This window comes from Oncorhynchus gorbuscha, linkage group LG10, assembly GCF_021184085.1.
Source record: "Oncorhynchus gorbuscha isolate QuinsamMale2020 ecotype Even-year linkage group LG10, OgorEven_v1.0, whole genome shotgun sequence".
In the NCBI taxonomy this organism is placed as follows: domain Eukaryota; kingdom Metazoa; phylum Chordata; class Actinopteri; order Salmoniformes; family Salmonidae; genus Oncorhynchus; species Oncorhynchus gorbuscha.
In genome coordinates this window covers 21,325,801-21,351,716 of record NC_060182.1, presented here as the reverse complement: position 1 = coordinate 21,351,716, position 25,916 = coordinate 21,325,801, and the positions used below count along the sequence as shown (strand labels likewise).

General features: G+C 42.7%; 2 protein-coding genes and 1 pseudogene across 3 annotated transcripts in view; all 3 read right to left on the bottom strand.

Annotated features, from left to right (window-relative positions):
• Positions 1 to 5,913, bottom strand: part of LOC124045676 (IQ motif and SEC7 domain-containing protein 1-like) — a 285,391-nt gene extending 279,478 nt beyond the window's left edge. For both annotated transcript variants that reach the window (XM_046365174.1, XM_046365181.1), the window contains exon 1: positions 5,248 to 5,913. In XM_046365174.1, the coding sequence (XP_046221130.1) occupies positions 5,248 to 5,507 (260 nt within the window). In that variant the 5' untranslated portion in view covers positions 5,508 to 5,913. The remainder of the gene's footprint in view (positions 1 to 5,247) is intronic.
• Positions 5,914 to 14,712: 8,799 nt separating this feature from the next.
• LOC124045675 (nuclear pore membrane glycoprotein 210-like) lies at positions 14,713 to 16,650 on the bottom strand. Its single transcript, XM_046365173.1, has 4 exons — positions 16,476 to 16,650; positions 15,762 to 16,010; positions 15,380 to 15,578; positions 14,713 to 14,912 (listed from the first exon to the last, which is right to left on the bottom strand). Exons 2-4 carry the CDS (start codon positions 15,921 to 15,923, stop codon positions 14,770 to 14,772), a joined length of 504 nt encoding a protein of 167 aa, XP_046221129.1. The 5' UTR covers positions 15,924 to 16,010; positions 16,476 to 16,650; the 3' UTR covers positions 14,713 to 14,769.
• Positions 16,651 to 20,279: 3,629 nt separating this feature from the next.
• The window catches only part of LOC124045424, a 37,227-nt pseudogene continuing 31,590 nt past the window's right edge, over positions 20,280 to 25,916 (bottom strand).

Sequence of the window (25,916 nt, the reverse complement as noted above, 5' to 3'; positions counted from 1 at the left end):
CTTCCCCGCCCTCCCTAAGGTTTATTCAACACTGGCCTGACCAATTGGAATCCATGCTTCAAGTTTGTTTTGATCAAGCGGACTGGGATATGTTCCGGGTTAACTCTGAGAATAACATTGACGTATACAGTGACACAGTGACTGAGTTAATCAGGAAGTGTATAGGGGATGTTGTTCCCACTGTGACTAGTAAAACCCACCCAAAACAAAAAACGTGGATAGATGGCAGCATTCACGCTAAACTGAAAGAGCAAACCACCATAGCAAGGTGACTGGGAATATTGATGAATACAAACAGTGTAGTTATTCCCTCTGTAAGGCAATCAAACAGGCAAAGCGTCAGTACAGATACAAAGTGGAGTTGCAATTCAACGGCTCAGACACGAGACATATGTGGCAGGGTCAACAGACAATGACAGATTACAAAGGGAAAACCAGCCACGCCGCAGACACCGACTACTTGCTCCCGGACAAGCTAAACGCCTTCAACGGCTTTGAGGATAACACAGTGCCACTGAACCTGTCCACTCCCAAGTTCTGTGTGCTCCAGTTCTCTGTGGCCGACGTGAGTAAGACATTTAAGTGTATTAACATTTACAAGGCTGCCAGCCTAGACGGCATCCTCAAAGCATGCGCAGACCAGCTACCTGAAGTGTTTACAGACATATCAATCCTTCCCTATACCAGTCTGCTGTTCTCACTTGCTTCAAGATGCCCACCATTGTTCCTGTATCAAAGAAAGCAAAGGTAACTGAACTAAATGACTAGTGCCCCGTAGCACTCACTTCTGTCATCATGAAGTGCTTTGAGAGGCGAGTTAAGGATCATATCAACTCAACCTTACCTGATACCCTAGACCCACTTAAATTTGCATACCGCCCCAATAGATCCACAGACGATGCAATCACCATCGCACTGCAAGATCCCATCTGGACAAGAGGAATACATTTGTAAGAATGCTGTTTGTTGACTATAGCTCAGCCTTCAACAGCATAGTGCCCTCCAAACTCATCATTAAGCTAATGAAACAACACCTCTACTTCGCTGATCCTCAACACAGAGGCCCCACAAGGGTGTGTGCTCAGCCACTTCCTGTACTCCCTGTTCACCCATGACTGTCTGGCCACACATGCCTCCAACTGAATCATCAAGGTGCAGATGACACAACAGTAGTAGGCCTGATTACCAACAATGACGAGACAGCATACAGGGAGGTGGTGAAATCGGTGCAATAGCGCCTCTTCAACCTCGGGAGGCTGAAGAAATTTGGTTTCTAAGTGCTCTCGGCCGGCAAACGCTACCAGTGTGTCCGTGCCATTAAATGTGATGTCATATCCAGCAGCTTACTGACTACTTTTTTCCTACCCTTGCTATAAATAGACCCTAGGTTATAGAAATCATCACCAAGACTGAAGTGAAATTATTAAGGACGTTTGAGCAAAAACAGTGGGCTAGAAATAACTTTCAAGTGCTAAGTACTTAAGAATAGATCAACATAAAAAGCAATAAATGAGAACTTAGACTATGCGGTCTCATCAATGACACCATAGGCTGGTGAGTCTCTAGCATCTGAAGGGAAGACAATGACGGAAGACCTATCCACACTGCTTTAAAAGCATACTGTAAAATATTCAATAGTCATTCTAAAAACAAGGACAAAGAGCAGCACGTGAGAAGACCTAAATGACAGAATATGGTCCCAAAGATTTATTGTTTTCCACACATCTCGTGATAATGATCAGTCTCAGTTTAAGTGTCATGTAAACGCACCATTTGAATCACATTTCTCCTACTGAAATTCCATTTACAGTTCTCCGGCAGTCCTGCTTTTTATACTGTTGGTTTAGAATTGCCCACCACACTTATATGCCATTAGGATTCAGTAACCGCCATAAAACCCACTTTACGTTAATAATCTCTGTCATATTTTATCAGGATCATAAAGAAAGAGCACAGACTGCTAAATAACCAGCACCATATAGGGGACGGTACTGGAGAACAAGGCTAACGTTGGGCGGTATCCAGATTTTCATACCGTTCATGTACCATACCAGAGTATACGGTATTACCGGCAGTGCACACAAGGGTCGATATTTCTTTCCAAATGTAAAAAATAAATAATAATAATGTACTGCTCAAAACAGATTTAGACAGGGATCTTGGCAGGGATCTTGATCCAGGAGGGAATTTGATTGTGTCATCTGTAATCAAGAAGCTTGATCTTGCAAGCTAGCCACTTAGCTAGCAATTTAGCTAACCAAATGCATAGCTGGAGACCTGACCTGGGGATAATTGATTTGGCACATCCTGGATAGTTTATTGATAACCATTGACGTAGCACGCACCCCCGTGAGCTTTTACAAATTACAAATCATACCATCTGTATTTTAAAATACCCTGGTATAAGTTTTTAATAGGTATACTGCCCAGGCCTACTGTCTCTCAGACACAGCGCTATCACCCAAAACAGGCTGGTGCTCAGATACTGACAGTGGGGGGACGAATCATGTGGCTTTGGAGGTGATATTTATTAACTTGTTATGCCTGGGGCCAGTATTGAGTAGCTTGGGTGAATAAGGTGCCCAGGGTAAACTGCCTGCTACTCAGGCCCAGTTGCTAATATATGCATATTATTAGTAGATTTGGATAGAAAACACTCTGAAGTTTCTAAAACTGTTTGAATTATGTCTGTGAGTATAACAGAACTCATATGGCAGGCGAAACCTGAGAAAGAAATCCAACCAGGAATTGGGAAATCTGAGGTTTGTAGTTATTCAACTCTTTGCCTATCGAATATACAGTGTCTATGGGGTCAAACTGTACTTCCTATGGCTTCCACCAGATGTCAACAGTCTTTAGAAACTTGTTTGATGCTTCTACTGTTGTTTGATGCTTCTAAGGAGGGGGGGAATGAGAGGTGAATATTTATAATGCTATTTCTGACTTTGTTGACTCCACAACATGGCGGATATCTGTATGGCTTGATTTGTTGTCTGAGTGCTGTACTCAGATTATTGCATGGTGTGCTTTTTCGGTAAAGCTTTTTTGAAATCTGACACAGCGGTTGCATTAAGGAGAAGTGTATCTCTAATTCCATGCATAATAGTTGTGTCTTTTATCAATGTTTATTATGAGTATTTCTGTAAATTGATGTGGCTCTCTGCAAAAATCATTGGATGTTTTGGAACTACTAAACATAACGCCCATATGTAAACTGAGATTTTTGTATATAAATATGAACTTTATTGAACAAAACATACATGTATTGGGTAACATGAAGTCCTATGAGTGTAATCTGATGAAGATCATCAAAGGTAGTGATTCATTTTCTCTATTTCTGCTTTTTGTGACTCCTCTCTTTGGCTGGAAAAATGGCTGTGTTTTTCTGTGACTAGGTGCAGACCTAACATAACCGTTTGGTGTGCTTTTGTCGTAAAGCCTTTTTGAAATCGGACACTGTGGTGGAATTAACAACAAGTTTATCTTTAAAATGGTGTGAAATACTTCTATGTTTGAGGAATTTTAATTTGGAGATTTCTGTTTTGAATTTGGCGCCCTGCACTTTCACTGGCTGTTGTCATATCGATCCCGTTAGCTGGATTTAAGCCATAAGAAGTGTTAAAGGCCCTAGCTAACGGTCAAAGGTAGAGTATGTCCTGATCTCATATGTCGCACTGATCCCACAGCAAATACACACTGTCCATGAGTCCTCCATATACATATTGATTGTCTTGTAGGGAGGGTGTGGTTGTGTCCTGATGAGTTGTGGCAGCCAAAGGTCACCGGAGGTTTCAAGATCCTGCTGACTGGTGAAGCTGAAGTAACTGCATGTAGTGGACTTTAAGCACAGTGCTGATGTGAGTGAGATATATGCTCCATCACCCTGCCCTGCCTTGCCATCAGCGGCTAAACCTCCAATCCCTCCCAGACGAGAGCCGCCCAGACTGCCCTCCTCTTACATAAAAATGAAACATATGGAAGTAATTGCGTAATTGATCTATCCCAGCTCAGCTCCTTTTCCCCAGAGCTTGTACCGTGCACATTCCCTAAATATCCTGGATTTGTCCCTGCCCAACACATGAAATCCACTTAAAAGACTAGCACACCAATGCTAAGCTAGTCTGGCATGAGAGAGGCCTGAGCCAACTGAGGTCACCAAACGTGAATCCAAAGACTCCATGACAGTAGTGAACCTGAAAGCCTGGAGTCTCAGTCTGATCGCTGGGAAGCAAAAAATGACTGCCCACTGGACTTGCTCCAATTCATTCCATGCTGGTTATACACTACAGTAATAGGGAAGACGTTGGAAGAAAGCTATGGCAGTTGTTTGTATTGAAAAACAGTCATTGACAACAAAACTAATTATATAACCCTCAGACAGTCATACTGCAAATCTAGTATTGAGTTTAATGCTCACCAACCAATGCAAGATAAAACTTGATTTACTCAATGAGGTGACATAATAGGCCACTACTTTATAGATAACATGGTTACCACAAAACAGATTCAATGAAAACAGAGCCCATCAAGTCATGAACAAAAGGAATAAATGCAGTCAAATGAAGAAAAAAAAGACTGACTAAAAATAGAATAGCCTGGAATGATTTAAAGGATAATCCATTCATATGAAATCTTTGAGCCCCATTAAAAACAGATTCCTCTGCACAATAACTTCCAAGCGCTTGAATGAAATACACCTGGAGTAGCAAAGGTTTCCATATTTGGTCAATGATAATATTCCAAGCTCCATATGGCAACATTTAGCTTTCTTCGCACTGTACCTAAAGCTGACCCTTAATGTGTCCAACCGCTTAGACCCGCGGGGAGGTAGCGGACTGTAGCCTATTGATGGGCAGTTCTATTATGGCTTACAATATCCTGTGTACTGTTGGGCATATTAGTGTTAAGTTATATCGTGGCGTTTCAAGAAACCTGTTGGTTTGACTGTAGTACAATAAAAACGGTCTTGTGCGCAGTGGTCAATCTGGTCTGTTAGAAAAAATAAGTTTTGATGCAAACCTTTACTTTAGGCTATGATATTACCTATTAGGCTATATATCAAATGCGCCTATAGATACTTTTTTACATCTAGAACAGTGTAGGCCTATGTTGGTGGTGGTGTGTGTATCTGCGTTTATCTGGGGTTTTAAGAGCAGATTCCTGACAATGATTTAGGAAACTATGGGGGATTATTTGTGACATCTAACAATGTCTTTCAATTGTGCAGTGCGAGCAATAAATTCTTACTTTTCTTGGGTGATGTTTTCCTTTATGACACCTAACGTTCCGTGGCTGTTGCCCTGTTGCAGCAGCCTACACGTAGTCAGATGTCGCTGGTACAGGTCTTTCAAACAGGCGTTTTCTGAACACAAATCGGACACTTGATGCTCCAGCTCCTCTATCCTTTTTTTCTGCCTCTCCAGTAACTCCTGTTGGGTCTCGATTATGTTATTAAGCTCCTTCAGATACTCTGCAGCCCTGGTTGGGGTTTCAGTCAGGCTTTCCATCTTGCTTCGACTCGGGTTGCCCCCCGATCTGTTTTCTCGGAGTCCGTTTTCAACCTGTGCTATTGCTACGTTCAGCTAAATTCCAACCCGATGTGCCTTTTTGCGCCTCGCCATTGTTTTCATGTGGTGCTGGTTGAATGAAGTGTGGCGAATGGTGCCCAATGAAAAGCGTGTTCCGGTGGTTTGCCTACACCATAACTAACCTCCGAAAACCACTCCAGTTACAAAGAAAAACATGTTTTAACCCTTCAAAGGACGTCGACCCAGCTGTACCATATCCTTCATATCCTTTTAGTTTGGCAACTTATTCTAAACATATAGACGAGACTGGCTGACACGGATCCCCTGTAGAGTTTTCCCAACCAATGTAGAATGTTTCGTTATCACCCTGCGGTCCACGTTGTACCCGTGACTTTTCGTAAACAGACGCTGGGTTGTCAAGTAGGCGGGGTTTTCAAGTTTTATGAATCTACATTTACCGAGTGCAAAGCTCTTGCATCCTAGAACCACGGGATGGGATCTTGTTGTTGAATAGTACATCTGTTTAAAAAGCTTTGACTGGTCTTCAATGTCAGTGTCAATCTATTCCAAATGGAACATTTGAAAATCCTATCAGAGGCTCAGAATGGACAAGAGATAAGCTATTGAAATGTTTGAATTGTTTCAATGTCGGTCGTTTGACTTGGAATGTGTATATAAATGTGTCAACTCCAACGGGTACCGTGTCTCACAGCCATAGGCAAGGAATGTGATAGATAGGCAATGAGGTAATATTTCCAATAGGTAACAAAAATGCCCAAACGTGGCAACGCACCATAGACGTCTGTTCCTCTCCTCATGTGAAGTGTTGATCAACTCATGGTCTCAGAGAACTTCGTATTAGTATGTAGGCTACGTTTCGTATGGTATGTATTAATTTGTGGCTGGCCATCATCCATTTCGTATAATATGTTACGAATTGCAATTCATATATGTTATGAATTCCTAATTGGTGTGGCTAATGTTAGCTGGCTAATGTTAGCTACTGTAGGTGGCTAACTTTAGAGGCTAGGGGTTAAGAGTTAGGTTCAAAGGTTAAGGTTAGGAGTTAGCTGAAAGGAAAGGGTTAGCTAACATGCTAAGTAGTTGCAAAGTAGCTAAAATGCTAAAATTGTCCATGATGATATTTGAACAGGTTTGGGTTGCTTTCATTTTTGCCTTAAGTAACCATACTAAACATAAGCTATTTTACTAATTTGATTGTCTCAGATTTACATTTACTATGTTACGTCTAGTCTCTAAGACCAGGCTGATCAAATGGGAGGCCAGCCTGTACTAGTGGAATGTACTACCTGTAGAAAAGGCCCATGGAGTTGGAGTTGAGTTCCTCTGTCACCTGACACGTGACCACCTGTTCACCTTCACTGTCAGTCATCCTACCTGTCCAGCAACCCACACAGATTCCAATAATCTTTCACTACCCCTAGAAACATGTGGCATCAAGCTATTTGTGTGTGTTTGCACAGGTGTGTTGGTCTATTCAGATTCTTTGCCCAACAGGGTATCTCATTTCCTTACACCAATATGAGGATTGGCAATATTGGCCAATATCGGTCCTCAATAAGGCCCTTCAAGGTTGACGATTGAGGACTCAAGAAAAGTTTAATCAGTGGCGTACATTGATAGTTCTGTGTCTAATCCATAACGTTTTTGCCCCTTAATGAGAACTGCTCTTTCCCCCATTATACTGCCCTGACCCCTACCTTAATGTCCATATCACTTCCATCTGGAAAAGTTTGGGGGTAAATTATGCATTGAATGAGACAGGAATGGGCCTACACCGGCCAAACCCAGGCGATGTTGGGCCAATTGTGTGCCGCCCTAAGGGACTCCCAATCACGGCCGGTTGTAATACAGCCTGGAATCAAACCAGGGTGTCTGTAGTGATGCAGTGACTTAGACTGCTGCGCCACACGGGAGCATTATCAAAGCCAGGGGGAGATGACAGAGAAAGAGAGATGCACACAGCAACCATGTTCAGACCTATCTCCCTTCACACACTATTTCTCTTTAGTCTTCACACTTACTCTTTCCCTTTGATCAATATGTCAATGAAATAGCAAAATGTTGTATTCTTCGTTGCTGTTACACTGTAAAAAGCAGACCGTGGCTGTGCTGAGAAGCAGGCTGACTATACAGTCCAGATGTAGCGTATTAGGGTTTTTGCTGCAGCTCCCAAATCCCCATGGCGGGGAGCCAGGGAGCGGGCGGGCCTGCTGATGCCTGAGCTAACCCAGGCTCTGGCACATAGCATCCAGTTGGGCATGCAGCGCAGCATTCACCAGGAGCTGGTATCAGGTGCTGGTACGGAGTCCTTCCTTGCACATGCCGCCAGAAGTGTGTCACCAGATGCTTTACTCCAGCGACTTCCATTTCAGGTCCAGCATTTGTCCCCAGTGTCAGATTACATACCACCCAAACAGGCATGCAGCCTTCAACATTCAACAATGTCAAGTATTCCTTTCAGTAGAGTATGTAGCTCTCTGCTGCTTCCCAGTTTGTCACTTGGCCATAAACAACCTCTCACCTCTCTGGCACTAGGAGTAATGGGCGGTGCGAAACGTGCGTCACCCTGCCGGACAACACAGAAGTGGTGGTAGATGAGAGAAGTCACCAACCACAAGATGAAAAGCAGTCTGAAAGACATTGCCATTGTTACAGTCCTCTCTGCACTCTCCTTCCTCAGGGTGACCAGTCAGTGCGGTGGTTGGTGGTAGTGGTAGAGTGCCAGCTTCATAGATTTACAGTATTTCAGCTGAGGCAAATCCATTCCGAGATTCTCTTAGTTCAGCTTCACAAAGCATTGGTCCACTCTGTGATGGAAAAGGAGACCCTATCATTTAGCCAGCAATGTGGAAAAAGTTTTGGCAGAGAATGCCTAGAAATCCAATAGCCCAGTACCCTGTCCTCAGCCCTACAAAGCCCAATTCCTCATGAAAATGAATTCATGCAGCATACTTGTGTGATGGATGTGAATGGGCTGTGGGCAAACCAGTGAAGAGAATATTGCATGTGCAGAACTGTGGTGGGCTATAGGACAGTCTTTCTTAAAATTCTAGCCTCTTCAATGATGTAATGTATGTCAGGTATTTCATCACAAATCAATACAATTCAAAGCTGTAACAATTTAAGAGGAACATAAGACAGATTTCAACTATTAAGATGTGACATTTTCCACATAGCTCAGTTACTGTAGTAATAGCTATCGTACGGTATATTACACCTGAGATTGTGTTGATTTGGAGAGATGAATGGGCTCCAAAGGATTGGACACTTTTTTTAAATTCTCGCCTAAAATAACATAACCAAATCTAACTGCCTGTAGCTCAGAACCTGTAGCAGGAATATGCATAATATGCATAGAAAATAACACATTAGATCTGGTAAAAGATAATACAAAGAAGAAAAAAATCCAATGAACCATTGCATTTCTGTTCAAAATGTTGTATGCAGACTGCCCAAATGTGCTTAATTGGCTTTGTAAAACATTTAAGTTCATAACTGTGCACTCTCCTCTACCATGGTATTCTTTCAGTGTAATAGCTGCTGTAAATTGGACAGTGCAGTTAGATTACCAATAATTTAAGCTTTCTGCCCATATCAGATATGTCTATGTCCTTGGAAATGTTCTTGTTACTTACAACCTCATGCTAATCATGGGGGGGGCACCAACCCTGTAGAGGTTAACGGCTTCCATTTGGCTCATCATCCTCACGGTGGTCAATAGGAAATCTGTGCTCTGGTCCTGATCATTCATAGCCAGTCTTGTTATTCCTGTCAGGTCTCCCTCACAAACCCTGGTCTCAGTGTTTTCCTCCCGTCAGTACAGTAACCTATCAGGAACACTGGTCACTGGCAACCGACGCCGCTATTCCGCTCCTCTCCCTTCACCCAAGCCGGGAGGAACCAAGACATCTCTTTGGTAGACAAGTTGGCAGGTGGGGGGGATGGACTGTCTAGGCTACTTTAGTTTAGCATGCATGATTGACCTTACAGTCCTGCCTGTATGCACAGTGAATGTCCTATTCTGCATGAATTGACCATTGTGTAATAAAATAAATTGTCATTTTGACTAAGATCACCCTGGTACGAAAGCAGTGGATTTCTGTCTAAATATGTCCTCTCAAAGAGAAGCCATATTTTACTATTTTCTCGTTATAGAATCTTCCGTTGCTATGGATAACCCATCAATGAGGTTTCTGTCTTCACACAATACTAGGCCTCTCATCTCTTTCTCTCTTTGTAAGCAGGCCTAGTCCTGGCTCTAAAATGTGCCCCTTGAACCGCTTTTGGCCTAGGCCTGAGCTAAGCAGCTGGCTCTCTAATCAAACAGCCACACAACGTTTAAGCGCTTGCTCAGTCTTTAGAGCGTCTCTTTACTAGGGTGTGAAATACATTGCCAAATATCAAAGACCTGTAATGCACATCCCAGTCACTGGAGCAAGTATATGCATGTGTTTACATATCTCATGTTTTTGTGTACTTTACAGCTAAAACGGATTGCAGAAAAAGATTGACATTCAAGTGCTCAACAAAAGTTATTTATTTATTAACCTTTATTTATACAGGTTTCTCATTGAGATAACATCTCTTTTCCAAGAGAGACCTGGTGCAATAGCAGCAGGGGGAACAACGTTTCAGACAAAACAACTTACATACACTAACACAACATTAAACAAAACTATAAACATTAGCGTCTCCCAGATTGGAGAAGTCATTAATGGGCCCCACAGTTGGCCAATTTGTATCACAGCATCCAGCACCCCATCATGCACTTCTCTACACTCACTTATGGATGCCAAGCAGTTATTGGCATCCACTGTGCCAGAGCAGGCATACAGATGAGCTATGTGCGACTGACTGAGCCCCACTAGGCCAGGCCACACCACTGACGCAGGCAAGCGGGAGGACAAGAAGTGTTTAATCAGCAGTCCCAGACCTTTAACATGTCTCCAGAGACCCTGAGAGGATGACACTCCCCTAATCCCCTGTCTGTGGCGGAGCAGGCGGAGGGAGCGTGGTGTGTGAAAGTATCACTCGGCTTAGGGACAGATGGGAAAGCAGTTAGCTGTGATGCACATAGGACCTGCTCCTACAGCGCAAACACAGGAAGGAAATTAATGGGGAAACAATCTTGTGTATCAGAAGGGATATGGTATTTTATTCATTCCCAAACACCACCACAGAGGAATGGGCTTATGGAATGTGCTGCAATTGTTGAATGCCTTAAGCATACAGCCTCTGTTCCAATCGATGTGATTCTAGCTAGACACCCCCTTCCATTCCAATGTACACATGTTTTGTTCTCCCAGCGGGGTGAAATTAATTCCAATCAAGAGACAAGCCATAACTACAGGGGTGTATTCATTATGCCAATGGTGTTACAAAATGTTTTGCACCCAACCGTTTATTCCAAACGCTCTTCAACATGATGTGAAAGCAGTTGGGTTCTTAAACAGAAGTGGTAGTTCATTGTAATTCTATTGTTTCCACACATTGCCATTCCAATCTGAATTGTCTGCAAATAGTTTGGCACATGCTGCACATCTATAAACAAAAAATTATTTCGAGCTCTAAAGTGGAATGAAGTCCATGGGGTTCCTTCCAGCCTCTTATTTTCTTTGAAAAGAGACAACTGAACTACAACTTCCGTTTAAGAACAAAACTCAAGTGTCTGGTGTAAACGGTTTGTTGCTAAATGTTTTGCAACAGAATCTAAGGCATTTGAAAAGTAAAAACGTTATATTATTCAGCAATGATATTTGATCTCACAATCACTCAAGGCGGATGGTAATTCTGGTATTTATAGGCTGCCAGTGCAACGGAGATAAGAGTAAGACAGGATGCTTCAAATTCCAAAACACAAAGGAATGTTGGAACCATCAAGCAGGGGAATATTCTGCACATTAAAACTGAAATCATTCAACTTAAATCTCCTTAAAAGATCCACAGTTTTCTTTCTCTAAATATAATAGTGATTATTCTGCCAAACAATGAAGTGCAGTCAGAGCTTGAAGCGTCAAGTCCTTCAACGCATACAAACATACCTCTTGATACACAGGTAATTTACAATATCATTGCCAGTTAACTTTGGTTGCTGAGGTACTGAAAGGATTGTATAGTGAAAAACTGAAAGATGGTTCGCAAGAACGGCATCAACGTGAATGCTCTGGCTGACCATATCCTGATTTTGAACACACACACACACACACACACACACACACACACACACACACACACACACACACACACACACACACACACACACACACACACACACACACACACACACACACACACACACACACACACACACACACACACACACAGTGGGGCAAAAAACTATTTAGTCAGCCACCAATTGTGCAAGTTCTCCCACTTAAAGATGAGAGAGGCCTGTAATTTTCATCATAGGTACACTGTATATAGCGCACTCTCTCTTAACAAAAAATGGATTCAGTGGTCATACTCCACAAAAATCAATATTTAGACATACCCTTGATTGAAATAGACATCTTCGTGTTAACAGTAGCTGACAACTAGGCCATCCAGGAGTGTAGTTTGTGAAATTCCTGAGTTAAAAAACATATCGTTGATTAACAATACAAATCTTCACGGCAGAAATACACACTGTATTTAAAAAGCAAAACTACATGTGCAAAGCGAAATGGCAGTATAAATCAGTTCACCTTTGCAGCCTCTCAAAATGAAGTATTAGTCTGAAATCAAGTACAATTTTTTTTAAATAATTAAACATTTTTTTATCAGACCATGTATAATGTACCATGCTTCGCACACACAGTCTGGCTGTGTCCTCTCCTCGCCTCCTTTTAAAAACAGGTCAGAGGTAATTGAGGGGAGGAAACAAAAAATGGGCTTGTATGAAATGAGACTCCATTTACAGGAGAGGAATCCCTAAATATGTGTTAAGTGTTAAAAATACATTTAGCCTGTTGTGCCAGACATTTTATAGAGGAGTTGCGTAACAAAGAGGAGCAAACACCTCCGTTCACCTTTAACAAATATAGCCACCACGTTCCCAGTTTCCAGGTCACGTATGAGAGGAGGACGGACACACACAGCCCTACTCACTCTGGAAAATCCCTACTTGCATTTAAGAAGAATTGTCAGTCACATGACTAAGTGAAAATTTGACTGAGTTTGCCCCTATTTAAACAAACCACACATACTTTTTTTCCCCCAATCCCATGTAGAGTTAAAGCCGGAGATGATGTCAGAGGCTGGCGTGGGTACTAATGGGATATCTACCGGGAATAATAGTCTGGGGAGAAGAGTTGTGGCTGCTCATTGGGTCCGGGGAGGTCATCTTGTGGACGAAGGAGTTTGAGGTGAAACCTGAAACAGAGGTGTGAGTGAAGCACAGCTGGCCCCAAAAAATGTTGAACAGTACTGAATCTCAAGTATTTTCAGTGGAGCAGAGAGTATATGAAAGCAATGAACAGCTGTAATCAATGTCTCCAAGCAGCTATTAACAAAATGAGCCAAACAAGATTGCCAAACACAGACGAAATAAAATGTAAATGTACTGCAGCTACCACTCTCTCCATTAAATTGTGTTGCCTATTAGAAAATGGTCAATTGAAGCAAACACTATTTAAAAGCGGATAAGTTGCCAAACAAAGTAATCCGTCATCTCTTATTTCCTATACAATTCAGCCGAATTTCAAAATATTTAATGGTTCCTGACTTCCCTGAACAGGTGCGTATCGCGGGGACTATTCACTGCTATTGCAGTCCGCCACAGGATGTTTGTGTGCTGTCAAGAGCAGCCAGGTCTGCTAAATTGTAATTACTTCGCTACTATGGCCTGTTTATTGCCTTACCTCCTCATGCCATTTGCACACACTGTATATAGACTTTCTTTTATTCTATTGTGTTATTGACTGTACGCTTGTTTATTCCGTGTGTAACTAACTCTGTGTTGTTGTTTGTGTCGCACTGCTTTGCTTTATCTTGGCCAGGTCGCAGTTGTAAATGAGAACTTGTTCTCAACTAGCCCACCTGGTTAAATAAAAGTCAAATAAAAATATGTTCTTTGGGAGAATTCCTTTGGCATAGATTCAAGTTTGATCACAATAACTATTTTGTGCCACAGAAATAGAAATACCATTTGTTTTTCCTTTGTGCTTATAGAAACAAATTCTGGAGTGACATGTATCACTGGTTAGAAAAACATCTTTCCCACTTTACTAAAGATAATGTAACTTTCAGTATAATAATGGAAAATAAGAACATTACATTTCTATTGAAAGTTCTACTTATATTGGGTAAATTTTATGTTCATAAAAATACAGCCTTTGCTTTGCTTTTCAGAAATAAATGTTTAATTACTTTGATTCATTGGAATGTATAAGGAGAAAACAGTTGGCAAAAAGACTCCTGAAATTGATGAATGAATGAGTTATGAGTTGTACCCCTTGTGTGCTCCGTTAGGTTGTTAGGAGCAGCAGGTAGCCTAGTGGTTAGAGCATTGGACTAGTAACTGAACGGCTGCAAGTTCAAATCCCGAGCTGACAAGGTAAAAATCTGCCGTTCTGCCCATGAACAAGGCAGTTAACCCACTGTTCCTAGGCCATCATTGAAAGAATGTGTTCCTAACTGACTTGCCTAGTCAATTAAAATTATGCCTTATTGTATTTGTACATTGGTAAAACAAAAACAATTTAAGACATATTGTAAAAAATGACAGGTTTCTACCTGAAGGGTAGAGTGTTGCAATCTACTGCAAAGATAGCCTGCAGAGTTCTATCCAGGTCTGTACCCAAACAATTTGAACTTCTACTTTTAAAAATCCACCTCTAAAAACAAGTCTCTCACCGTTGCCGCCTGCTATAGACCACCCTCTGCCCCCAGCTGTGCTCTGGACATCATTTGCGAACTGATTGCCCCCCCATCTATCTTCAGAGCTCGTGCTACTAGGCGACCTAAACTGGAACATGCTTAAAACCCCAGCCATCCTACAATCTAAGCTTGATGCCCTCGATCTCACACAAATTATCAATGAACCCACCAGGTACAACCCCAAAGCCGTAAACACGGTCACCCTCATAGACATCATCCTAACCAACTTGCCCTCTAAATACACCTCTGCAGTTTTCTGCGATCACTGCCTCATTGCTGCATCCGTAATGGGTCAGCGGTCAAACGACCTCCACTCATCACTGTCAAACGCTCCCTGAAACACTTCAGCGAGCAGGCCTTTCTAATCGACCTGGCCGGGGTATCCTGGAAGAAAGTGGCAACTGCCAGCCAGTAGAGCGAAAATGGTGAAGAACATCATCTGGTAGGGGTCTATGAAGCGCTGCAGGAAATGGGCTCCCTCCATGGTAACCACGGGAGCAGCAGCTGGAGAGTGAAGGAGGGCAGAGGGGTGGGTGAGACTAAGACCTGACACTGCTCAATGCTCCCTTCTAGCCATTATGAACTTGTTCTTTGTAAAGCAGAATCCCTGTTGAATGTTTTGATACAACAACTACATGGTATGGTGCTAGTTGGAGCTGCAGAGAAATCCTAATGTGCTCCATTTCTCCAGCCAATTAACACCTAATGGCTTTATGGATGGCTGGTCAGAAGATGTAGGGTTCACACTGCAGTCTCCTGCTTTCCTACTGATGCAATAATAATATAGCTCTAAGATGAGAAGACGGACCTAAACATTTTAAAGAAAAGTTTCCCAAGTCTCAAACGTTTGGGAAGTGTAGTGTGTAGATACTTTCCCCCTTCTACACCGCATCTTGCTACCCTGCACAATCACAGCTTTAAACCATTAATATATCTTCAGCCCTGTTCCATTCAGAGATGACGTTGCTGACCTTGCATGGTGGTGCTGGGGTCAGCCACATGGATGAGAGTGACTGGGATGACGAGGGTGTGGCCAGTGGATGAGCTGGTTATGGAGACTGAGGCTATAGCCTGGGGGTCCAAGGCACTGACCATGTACTTCAAGAAACTGGGGAAGCCGTGGGACACCTCTCTCTCCTGAAATGAGATGGACAGAGAACTGGACGATACCTAACGGACAGGAGGAGATGGTGGGTGAATCAGCGGGGTTATAGAGAATTAACATCCAGTGCCAAATGTTTTACATCCCTCATTGTTCATCATTCATTTCCTTTCTCAATTTTTATCTCCTCTAAAGTGTGATGAGACCCATGTCAAAAGGTACTTTATATGAAAGTTGATTGACATCCAGACCTTCAGGCTGTCGAGTACTGCGGCGGGGCCGTAGACGGTGAGCTCTGCGCTGGGCTGCAGGTTTCTGAGCAGCGGCTCTGTCTGGTCAGAATACAGGCCTGTCTCAGGCAGCCTGGCACAGACCTGCTCCCCAGAGAAAGCACTGCCCTTCACCCCAGCCATCACCAACAGGTATGGTCATGGACAGGCTCAGCACCCGGGTCTGCTGGTCACTCAGAGGCTGCAATGTCAGAGAGCAGGAGTAGAAGCCTGGAAGGAGGAGATATAGAATTACAACCAGTCTAAGGGTCTAAAGAGAAAGTAACGTCAACAGTCTCATTTCAAGACTATAATGTTCATGGATGCTTACTTTTTAAAGAGTATGCTTGTCCTCTACTATCAGTTGTTTGGAGAAAAAGAGCCCATTCAGCTGACTATATTATCCCTACACTGTTTATGGCCTTCAGTGAATTCATTTCATGAGAGTTACAGGTATTGATTATTCCCCGTAAACACTACTTCCTTGCCCTCTTTGCCACTCCACACACACACACAGCTGGCCCACTGTGGGTTTAGTAAATCCCTGCATGCATTTTCATTGGATCTAATGGGCGGTTAATGATGTGGAGGTCATTTCCATTATACATAAGTAAACTGAAACTTAGAGCAAAGAACATACAGTGAACATATTGGCCAACATTCACCACATCATTCTTGAGGACTAACAGGTCCTACCGGTACTGGGATCGAGGCTGGTGTTTTGTGCGGAGAACTCGACAGCGTCACTGGTGAAGCTCAGAAGGCAGCTGACGGAGCTCTCTGGGTGCAGCAGGGCGATGGACTCAGTATGGGTCGAGGACCAGGAGCCTATGAGCTTGTTTCCATTCTCTCTGGTGGTGAACAGCACCCTGCTGTCCTTGTCCCCCCTCACCCCCTCTGTCCTGGTGGCCCCCTCCACCACTACCTGGCACAAACACACACAGGGAGGCACAACACTGGCATCTCTTGGGGTGCATCTCAATGCAATGACAAAGGAACAGGGCTGGTAAAAGCGATTCCGGGGGTTGCCTCACCTATCCTGTGATGTGGCCCTTTACACTCGTACCAGTATACATGTGGAAAATGGCAGATTTGAACACTGATAAATGGCTAAATTGGAACGCAATGACTGTACAGTATCATGCAATACATGACGTCAGAGCTCAGGCTCTGCACTTCACAGCACTGTATGGATTTTGACTGACAGCTGTTCTGAACTTCACCACCGAGCACGACAAGTTGCTCCCATCCCTCAAGGTAGTTGGGCAACTTTTGCACATGTTGTTGTTGTCTGGTTGCTGTAAATGAAGAGGACTTGATGTATTTTGAAAGACGAGACGAGGACGAGATTCTAATACAGTAAATAAACGCTTTTATGTCATTCAAAAGCCAAACACCCGCGGGTCCAAATGATCACTATGTTTGATGTAGTTACAAGATGACACACCCTGGGTTGTTCTGAACAGAATGAGCCTATTTGTCCACTGTGAACTACATTTGCAGTGGAACACGCACCTGAATGGAGTCATGGCTGCTATGTGTACCAAAATGACGATCTGTTTCTCTGAATTGCCTTGTAAAAGCCTAACACTAAGATTGTATTTTATAACTTAGCTAGTCATGAATAGGCTTTCAAATTATGCCCACCTGACCCAGATTGTGATTTATAAATGGGCTGTTTTTAAATTGAGTAAAGAAAAACTTTTGTGATGGCAGGGAAGCAGGGGTTGTATTCCAAACAAAAACAACTAGAAGTACGCTGGCTGGAGTTCCCCAAAGGCAGAGCTAGGACCTCAAAAAAGCACCGTAGACTTCTTTGAGTCATAAAAGTGCATTGAAATTACTTAGGAACTGGTGCACACTTTGGTTGTCTACTGTCTTAATAATTTTTCAATAATCTTCAAACTGTTCCCTTTTAATTCCTACCATGCTTTTCATGTTGTCTGTAAGAAACATTTCAATTTAGCCCTATCCCTATAGGCCAATTCCCACAACGCAAGTGAACAGCTGTGCATATTCATTTCAGTGTTCAGTAACAGCAACATGGTATCTGTTAACATCTCCATTCAGAGTCATTCTCCTTTAAAATGTCATTACGGAGTTATCTACTGAACCAGATAGCATCCATCTAATCCACACGGATCCTCCTCAGCCATTCACTCCCTGCTAATTGGGAAAGATTCATATGTAAATGCACAAAAGGCCTGTAGTAGCAAGAAGGAGGGAGCTGCCTGGAAAAGACAGACAGACTCTCTCTGTGTGTTTGTGTGAGAGAGAGAGCTCAATATCAGAGAGGAAGGCTGGGCTAGTAATGAATCCTTACCATGCTGCCTGCGTCATGTCGCTCTGCGGAGAATCGCCACATAAGGGGAGGGGCATCACACACATTACACCACTATGATCAACATCTACACAGATTTAGCAGATGTTATTGCGGGTGTAGCGAAATGGTTGTGTTCCTAGCTCCAATAGCGCAGTAATATCTAACAATTCACAAAAATACACACATCTAAGAGTAAAACAATGGAATTAAGAAAAATGTAAATATTAGGATGAGCAATGTCAGAGTGGCATTGAATAAAATACAGTAGAATAGAATACAGTACATCATATGAAATTAGTAAAGCAGTAGGTAAACCTTATTAAAGTGACCAGTAATTCCATGTATATGTATATAGGGCAGCAGCCTCTGAGGTGCAGGGTTGAGTAACTTGGTGGTAGCCAGCTAGTGATGGCTATCTAACAGTCTGATGGCCTTGAGATAGAAGCTGTTTTTCAGTCTCTCAGTCCCAGCTTGCGGTGGGCAAACCGCACCACCTTCTGGAGAGTCCTGTTGTTGCGGGCGGTGCAGTTGCCATACCAGGCGGTGATACAGCCTGGCAGGATTCTCTCAATTGTGCATCTGTAAAAGTTTGTGAGGGTCTTAGGGACCAAGCCAAATGTATTCAGCCTCCTGAGGTTGAAGAGGCGCTGTTGTGCCTTTGTTCACCACACCGTTTTGTGTGGGTGGACCATTTCAGATCGCCAATTTCTGGTCTGGGTAGGTTTTAATTGTCACAGTGGGAACAACATCCCCTGTACACTTCCTGATGAACTCAGTCACCGTGTCCATGTATACATCAATGTTATTATACCAGAACATATCCCAGTCCGTGTGATCAAAACAATCTTGAAGCAAGGATTCCGATTTGTCAGACCAGCATTGAATAGACCAGTGCAATTGTTTGATGGCCATCGTGGTATCAGCTTGAGGGGGAATATCCATGGCTGTGACTATAACCAAAGAGAATACTCTTGGGAGGTAATACGGTCGGCATTTGATTGCAAAGTATTCTACGTTGGGTGAACAAAAGGACTTGAGTTTCTGTAAGTTATCATAATCACACCATGTTTACTTAATCACGAAACATACACCACCGCCCTTCTTCCCGGAGAGTTCTTTATTCTTGTATGCAATGTACTGAGAACCCAGCTGGCTGTATGGATGGGGACAGTATATCTGGAGAGAGCCATGATTCTGTGAAACAGAGTATGTTACAGACCCTGATGTCTCTCTGGAAGGAGATCCTCGCCCTGAGTTCGTCTACTTTATTGTCCTGAGACTGAACATAGCGAGTAATATACTCTGAAACAGTGGATGGTGTGCACGCCTCCTGAGTCAGACCACAAGTCCACTCCAAATACCTCTTCTCCGCCGGCGTCTTGGAGCAGCCTCTGGGATAAGTTCAATTTCCCTGGGGAGTGTGTGAATAAAGGATACAATTCAGGAAAGTAGTATTCCTGGTCCTAATGCTGGTGAGTTACCGCTCCTCTGATATCCAAAAGTTACTTCCGGTTGTATGTAATAACAAAAAAAGTGTTCTGGGCTAATAATGTAAGAAATAACACACAAAAAAACAAAATACTGCAAAGTTGCTTAGGAGCTAGAAGCAGAGCTGCCATGTCTGTCAGCTCCATCTTACTAAGGAACAGCCAGCTAAATTAATGTTGTGAACCTTGGGAGAGAGGTGCTGGCTTAAATAAAATAAAAACTAAGGTCGATGTCCATGCCACCGCAGAAATCTAATTAGTACAAAAACAACCCCATACAAATCTGTCACTTTAAGCTAAAGATATCTGCATTGGATGCATCTCAATTGACTTCATCCACCTATGAAACACTTCTGCATCTGTGGTGAAAGGTGACAGAGCTAGACTGGTGCTTGTCAGGCCATGAGACATCCCAAAGATCGGTCTTCTCACAAAATCGTCTGTAGCGTCCCAACTGTTTGGACTACACACTAAAATAACCCCTCTATGGAAAGGTGAGACTCTCAAACACATCAGTTGTTTTGCTCTAGGACATCATCAGGCCTCACAAGACTCGTCTGAATATATGGAGACTGTTTAGTGCCAAAAATAGGGGGTTAAATACTTGCAGAAAAAAAAAATGTTTCCTGATCTGTCTTCTACCTCTCAGATATAGGACAGACTCTTCAAAACAACATTCTATGGGTTTTTATTCAATGCATTTGTATTGGCTAAGAGCTGCAAGGCCCAAAATTATGTCATCAAATAATTTTTGTATATTTTTTTTTGATAATTCAAGAAGTCTTAAAATTCAAAATCTAATAGCAAAACGATCCTTGGTATGACTTTAAAACACTTCCATATAGCTTAGTAGTATCTCCCCCCTCCCCAGGCTTAGATTCATGTGGGTGCCATGGTGTACTCGTTTACTGTAGTTGTACTGTTGCAGCATTCAGATAAACAGACTGCGGCTGTGCAACGTGCAGTCACAATCACACAGACACACTTTTTGTTGTACTCAAACAGCAAAACACAGACGAATCCCAGTGTTTCCACTTCTACATATCTCAATGTCCTGTACGGGTCAATATCATAAAAAGGTACACCCCATACGGAGCATTAGAATGTAATTCAGAAAATCAATACTAGGCAGGGAGTCACTATTTACAATGTTTACTTTGCTGAGGGGCTACAAGAACTGATTGAATAAATGCATTCTGAGAGATTTAAGTATTAAATTCAAATGTTCTGTTCCACTGGTAAAGGCAATGGAGAGACATTAGTTTCAGGAAAGATGGAAGAAAATCACTCCTAGAGCAGCTTTGGCACTACTTTTCCAGCTCATGATGAAAAAATGATGGCTCCACAACCTTGGTCCACACAGGTAACAGCCCTCGAACCCTACCATCCCATCTTAAATCGTCTGCCTTGCTGCTTTTCCCCTTCCTGTTTGCATTTTCTTCCCCAATAAGTACACATTCTGAATCCTGTACCTTCATATCTCAAGTACAAGTTAACTTTATTATCCCAAAAATGGTCAATTCATTTGACTTTCAAATCTGCACACAATAGTATTATTGTAAGGTCCTTAATAACCTGAAAATGAATACCTTTAGGGAAATAGACAGAAAGCAACAATAATTAACCAGAACTAACAAGTGTGAACGAGAGCAGGGAGTTGTGATTGAAGGACCTCTCCGGTGAACAGTGAAAGGAAGGACTATGCCCATAGGAATAGCAGACAGGCTGTCTCTGTGTAGAATTGGACTGGTGCTGAAACACAGGTACGACACTGGGACCACCTGGAAAACCACAGAAAGGAGCAAACCTTTTTATGCGAGTAAAGTACATGTTGGATAAAATAAAAATGATTACAGGCCTTTCGGCAAACTTTCCAAATGTCGACAAAACACGCTAGAAAAAGGTGGTATATTTTTTTAGTTGGTCAAATTAATTATGCGAGAAATGTCGGTGGAAACGCTTAATTGGGCAAATAATGATAGAATAACCATTATATCGAAGTAAACTTGGAGTCACACAGTGGCATGTATAGTGTAGTCCTCTCCCACTACGACTCAGGAAACCATGCAGTTTATTAGGCTACAGACGAAATAAGTTATAAACTTCAGAGTGGTGACAGTGCAAGGTGATGAGCTTGATGCTCCTTTCCAATAAATATCGATGGTCTTATTCTGGTGACATGATAATCAATGCTTGGCTGCAGTTTGTCCATATTAATAATCTTATCATGTAGGCTATATGTGCTCTCTAGCCAACAGTGCACAGATAGCGGTGTTGGCTAGAGCGCACACTTGCTATATAACGCAATATTTGAACTTGTTTTATTCGGTACATGGGAATTTAACTGCAAAAGGTATTTTTCTGTACACTACATCATCATACTCAACCTTTTATCTGCAACATATTGCGACACTTGCAATAACATCTGCTAACCATGTGTATGTGACCCATAAAATGACATTTGAACCAGTCAATTTGATGGAAACATCTCTCATGGGAAAATCTGCATAAAAACTATATGCACATTTTTGAATATACAGTTGAAGTCAGAAGTTAACATACACTTATGTTGGAGTCATTAAAACTCATTTTTCAACCACCCCACAAATAAAAATAATAAAACTATATTTTTTGCAAGTCAGTTAGGACATCTACTTTGTTCAAAGTCACAAGTCATTTTTCCAACAGTTGCTTACAGACAGATTATTTCACTGTATCACAACTCCAGTGAGTCAGAAGTTTACATACACTAACCTTCTGATAGGCTAATTGACAACATTTGAGTCAATTGGAGGTGTACCTGTGGATGAATTTCAAGGCCTACCTTCAAACTCAGTGCCTCTTTTATTGACATTATGGTAAAATCCAAAGAAATCAGCCAAGACCTCAGATTTTTTGTATTTTTTTTTCATCCTTGGGAGCAATTTCCAAACGCATGAAGGTACCATGTTCATCTGTACTGTTACGTTCCACAGTTTCTGTGTTGTGGGTTTAAAAAAAATACATTTCAGGATGGCTTCCTGGATCCCCCAAACTGATTGGTCGGCCCCATCAACAATTGGAGCTCACCCCGCCCTCTCATCAGATACAGCTGTCTGCAATTACAAACTCCTTCTCCAGCTAGATAAAAGCCTGTGTTCCTTTGTTAGGAGGGAGAGCTTCTTTGATGTCCTGTGTTGGTTGTTGCTCAAAGACAGGTTTTGTAAAGTATTTTTGTCAAAAGGACTGCGTTTTTGATGACTGAAATTGTTCACTTTACTTTAGTAATTATTCTGTTTCTGTAAGGCACCTTGGGAGTGCTTAGGCAAGAGGCCTGCGGGCATACATATACCTGTAGTATGTACTCTGTCTATGCACGCTAGGTAAGACTTGAGCGGGCCACTCCGTGTATTTTGGTTAGCGCGCCAGGTGACGGTTAGGTAAGTAGTAGGTAGGCAGGTAAGATAGGAGGACTAACTTTTACTTTATTTGGTTCCATCCAGACCCTTTTCACCGTGTTAAGGAAATAAATGCCCAGTAAACGGTAATATTCTCTGTCATTCTTACCCGCACCTACAATCACACACCTCGTTCACTTCACGGGGAGTTGAGTGTAGCAGGGTGTTGCGTTCCCTCCTCCAAGAGGCATGCGTAACATGTATAAACACCATGGGACAACGCAGCCGTCATACCGCTCAGGAAGTTGACACATTCCGTCTCCTAGAGATGAACGTACTTTGGTGCGACAAGTGCAAATCAATCCCAGAACAACAGCAAAGGACCTTGTGAAGATGCTGGAGGAAACGGGTACAAACATATCTATATCCACATAATCTGAAAGGCCGCTCAGCAAGGAAGAAGCCACTGCTCCAAAATTGCCATAAAGCCAAACTAAAGTTAGCAACTGCACATGGGGACAAAGATCATACTTTTTGGAGAAATTTCCTAAATGGCTTAAGGACAACCAAGTCAAGCTATTGGAGTGGCGATCACACGCCCTGACCTCAAACCTCTAGAAAATGTGTGGGCAGAACTGAAAAAGTGTGTGCGAGCAAGGAGGCCTGAAAACCTGACTCAGTTACACCAGCTCTGTCAGGAGGAATAGGTCAAAATTCACCTTATTGTGGGAAGCTTGTGGAAGGCTACCCAAAACGTTTGACCCAAGTTAATCAATTTAATGGAAATACACTCAATTAGTATTTAATAGCATGTAAACCTCTGACCCACTGGGAATGTGATGAAATAAATCATTCCACTCTGACATTTCACATTCCTAAAGTAAAGTGATCCTAACTGACCTAAAACTGGGATTTTTAACTGATTAAATGTCAGGAATTGTGAAAAACTGAGTTTAAATGTATTTGGCTAAGGTGTATGTGACCTTCAACTGCATGCATAAGAATCTATTGCCAATTGTATGGAAATCTAGCTATAGACAGCAATGTAAGAGAATACGCTTAGACCAAAGATAAGTCAAATACAAAAACCCTCCATCTCATTTAAGTCTTCAAATGTGATTCTTAAAATGTGATGCCATTGGTAACGACTTTATAACGCAATGAAGACAGACAACAGCATCAACATTTATAAACTCCGCTAAAAAAGTTACGTCCTTTAACTGTCAACTGTGTTTTATTTTCAGCAAACGTGTAAATATTTGTATGAACATAAGATTCAACAGACAAACTGAACAAGTTCCACAGACATGTGACTAACAGAAATGGAATAATGTGTCCCTGAACAAAGGGGAGGTCCGGGCTCGTCGCTGGCCATGGCAGAACACTGACATTCCTGTCTTGCAGGAAATCACGCAAAGATCTTGTAGTATGGCTGGTGGCACTGTCATGCTGGAGGGTCATGTCAAGTAGAGCCTGCAGGAAGGGTACCACATGAGGGAGGAGGATGTCTTCCCTGTAACGCACAGTGTTGAGATTGCCTGCAACAAGCTCTGTGCGATGATGCTGTGACACACTGCCCCAGACCATGACGAACCCTCCACCTCCAAATCGACCCCGCTCCAGAGTACAGGCCTCGGTGTAACGCTCATTCCTTTGACGATAAACGAGAATCCGACCATCACCCCTCGTGAGACAAAACCACGACTCGTCAGTGAAGAGCACTTTTTGACAGTCCTGTCTGGTCCAGCGACGGTGGGTTTGTGCCCATAGGCGACGTTGTTGCTGGTGATGTCTGGTGAGGACTTGCCTTACAACAGGCCTACAAGCCCTCAGTCCAACCTCTCTCAGCCTATTGCTGACAGTCTGAGCACTCGTGGAGGGATTGTGCATTCCTGGTGTAACTCGGGCAATTGCTGTTGCCATCCTGGACCTGTCCTGCAGGTGTGATGTTCGGATGTTCCAACCCTGTGCAGGTGCTGCTACGTGGTCTGCCACTGCGAGGACAATCAGCTGTCCGGCCTGTCTCCCTGTAAGCGCTGTCTTAGGTGTCTCACAGTACGGACATTGCAATTTATTGCCTTGGCCACATCTGCAGTCCTCATGCCTCCTTGCTGCATGCCTAAGGCACGTTCACGCAGTTGAGCAGGGACCCTAAACTTATGATATGGATAGAACTTGAAGTTCTTTAAACTAAATAAAGCAAACTTAATCCAGAAATTGTGAAAGACAAAAACGTTACATGTACGAATGTCAGTTGAATGCATTCAGTTGTACAACTGACTAGGGATCCCTTTCCATTGATCTATTCATGGATTATAGTGTACTATGTTATTTCTCATTCCTTGCACTGTGTTTATTTGCCGTAGGGACAACAAAGATTCATAGAATTGAAGTAAGGGGCCACTGGGTCTCACTTTCACTGCGAGGACCAGTGTTTGATTGACACCGAAGGTCTCCTGTGAGGTCACCAGCATGGAGGAGGAGCCAGTGAGAGAGCCAGAGGACAGGAGGCCCTTCTCATCCACTTCTAATGGTTCTTTTAATAGTCAAGAGTAGAGGATATGGTGTCATTTGAGATGGAATCTAGGAGTTCATGTGTAGTGTTCAATGGAAAATGTTGTGTTCAAAGTGTCTTAGGTTAAGACAAAGGGGTGTTGGGAGGCCCCTCTAACATTACCTGCGAGTCTGGAGTTTGAGCCCAGAGTTGGGAGCCATCAGTATCTCCTTAGCCTCCATCGCTGGGTTAAGCATGTGCAGCTTGTCATAAACCTTGATCAAAGGGAAGAGTTGAGAGCAATGAGCAGAGGTTTTTACCCATCCTTTGATGTTTGTGTTTTTGTGACACGACATAGTATAATGCAGTTTGAAGCAGGATGCACGACTCATCTGTCCTTATCACTTTACAAAGTTAACTACCACAGAGAAACTCAAGGACCACATTCAAAACTTC